Source organism: Nelumbo lutea, chromosome 2 (genome assembly GCF_056320005.1).
Source record: "Nelumbo lutea isolate HS-2025 chromosome 2, American lotus-T2T, whole genome shotgun sequence".
NCBI classification, from domain to species: Eukaryota; Viridiplantae; Streptophyta; class Magnoliopsida; order Proteales; family Nelumbonaceae; genus Nelumbo; species Nelumbo lutea.
The window spans coordinates 16,159,435-16,161,463 of record NC_142685.1 but is presented as its reverse complement, the minus strand read 5'-3'; the positions used below and the strand labels follow the sequence as shown (position 1 = coordinate 16,161,463).

At 42.3% G+C, this 2,029-nt stretch overlaps 1 protein-coding gene across 1 annotated transcript; it reads left to right on the top strand.

The window, feature by feature from the left end:
• The first annotated feature begins 301 nt into the window (after window positions 1-301).
• On the top strand, window positions 302-1,605 carry LOC148868829 (Adenine nucleotide alpha hydrolases-like superfamily protein). The gene is made up of 4 exons (XM_088972456.1): window positions 302-553; window positions 712-821; window positions 951-1,069; window positions 1,223-1,605. Exons 1-4 carry the CDS (start codon window positions 379-381, stop codon window positions 1,311-1,313), a joined length of 495 nt encoding a protein of 164 aa, XP_088828582.1. The 5' UTR covers window positions 302-378; the 3' UTR covers window positions 1,314-1,605.
• Window positions 1,606-2,029: the final 424 nt, after the last annotated feature.

The following is a 2,029-nucleotide window of genomic DNA, read 5'->3' as shown; positions in this document are numbered from 1 at the left end:
CTCTATTCCCTTATACGTGTCTTCGAAGTCACGTGACAATCAGGTTCTGGTTACACGTGTGTATATGCATGCCGCATGCGTAAAGAGGGATTTGCAGCGAAGCAGCAACTTTACCCTTTCACGCGGAGTTTTTAACCACGGTGCTGGGTTAACACTAACCAAAGAAGCAGAGAATAAGAGAGAAAAAGAGAAAGAGAAAGAGAGTAATAAATGCAGAGACGCATATAGTCAGATACCCTTTTAACAGCCATTCAGACCCACCATCATCAATTACATCGCCTTCTGGTGTCTTCATAGGTATTGTTGGTGCCTGGTGGTGGCGGTAGTGGTTTTCGCGTTAGAGAGAGAGAGAGAGAGCGATCGAGCAAGAGAGAGAATATGCCAGGAGACAGGAGAATAGGGGTGGCGATGGACTTCTCACAGAGCAGCAAGAGGGCTCTGCAGTGGGCCATCGATAACCTGCTAGACAAGGGCGATACCCTCCTTGTCATCCACGTCAAACACCACGGAGCCCATGACGCTGCAAAACTTCTCTCCGCCAATGGCGGTGTCCGTAAGTATTACTTCCTCATCACTACTGACCAATAAGATCGGAGATCGTGCTCACTACCCACAAACCGTGCCTCTATTTCGATTTCTCTCTTTTTCGTGTACATTATTTCTATTGGTTCCTATTTTTATTGGCTGATTCATATGGTGTGGTACCCGCAGCTCTGATTCCGTTGACGGAGTTTCGAGTTCCCGAGCTGATGAAGAAATACGACGTCGAAATCGATCCCGAAGTTTTAGATATACTTGACACCGCTTCCAGACAGAAGGAGGTTTCCTTTTCTTTCCTTTCATCTTCTTACAGAAAATCCACTTATCCCTAACTATTTTTGTTCTTTGTTCATGATGTTTTTATTTTATATTCAAGGATAAGATAAACGTGGGTTGTTGGGTTTGTGCAGGCAACCATCGTTACCAAATTGTATTGGGGTGATGCCAGGGAGAAGTTATGCGAAGCAATCGAAGATCTGAAGCTGGACTCCTTGGTTATGGGCAGCAGAGGACTTGGCACCATCCAAAGGTTTCTATTCATTTAATTTCCTTTTTATTTTCGAATTATAATTATCAAATTTCTTAATTTTTGTAGTGAAAAAAAAAAAGAAAAACTCACCCCTGCTGAATCTGACCCCGATAAAACCCCAATCCCTAAATTGTTAAATTGTTTGGTGTGTAGGATATTATTGGGGAGTGTGACCAACCATGTGATAACTCATGCTAATTGTCCGATAACCGTTGTGAAAGATCCGAGCTTCAACAAACACTGATGGAGGAGGATTCACATCCACCGTCCACCGGAAGTCGCACCCAGAATTTGATTTCTATCATTTCACCCACTCTGCTTTGTTTTCTCGGTTGGTTGGGTCTGTGTTGTTGCTTTGTGAAAATTGTGATGTTTCGTTTCTCAATCTTGATGGACGCATGCGGACAGAAACAGCTATGTGTTTGATGCTTTAGTTTGGTTAGTATTCATGAAGGGAACGATTGTTGTATCAGGTTTAAGCTATTAAAATACCTATCCCCTAGACCAATAATAAAAGTAACTCAAAAATTCGAGTCTCTCTCTTTGTTATTTTAAAGGATTAATGAGTGAATTCGGAAACGTTGTGCGTTTATTGAGATAAGGACAAGTAAATGCTTGATGCCTAAGCATGTGTGATTTTTATTTTATTTTTCAGTTGTAATTTTGTATAGAAGAGGCGGACCCTACGACAATGTATTTAATACACGCACATGCTCTCTCTCTCTCTCTCTCTCTCTCTCTCTTCTTTTCCTTCTCCTTCGCTCTTCCAGATTGAAGAAATAAATGTCGATGTGGGGGGATATCATGATTAATTCATCATGCTATTTGACAATTGGTGTTGTGGTTACGGGGGTTCAGGTAGTGGGGTTCGTATGGCCTCATGGCTTGTTTAAAACTTAGTATGTTAAGCAGGGCGGCATATCTGTTTTCGCTTCGTTTTCGTGGGGGCGAGCCTGGACA

What these genes read in the sequence shown, in the direction of transcription:
- LOC148868829 (XM_088972456.1), top strand. Translation starts at nt 379, where the DNA reads ATGCCAGGAGACAGGAGAATAGGGGTGGCGATGGACTTCTCACAGAGC. An exon ending in CTCCGCCAATGGCGGTGTCC is followed by an intron (nt 554 to 711) that starts GTAAGTATTACT and finishes TGGTACCCGCAG; the next exon opens with CTCTGATTCCGTTGACGGAG. An exon ending in GGACTTGGCACCATCCAAAG is followed by an intron (nt 1,070 to 1,222) that starts GTTTCTATTCAT and finishes TTTGGTGTGTAG; the next exon opens with GATATTATTGGGGAGTGTGA.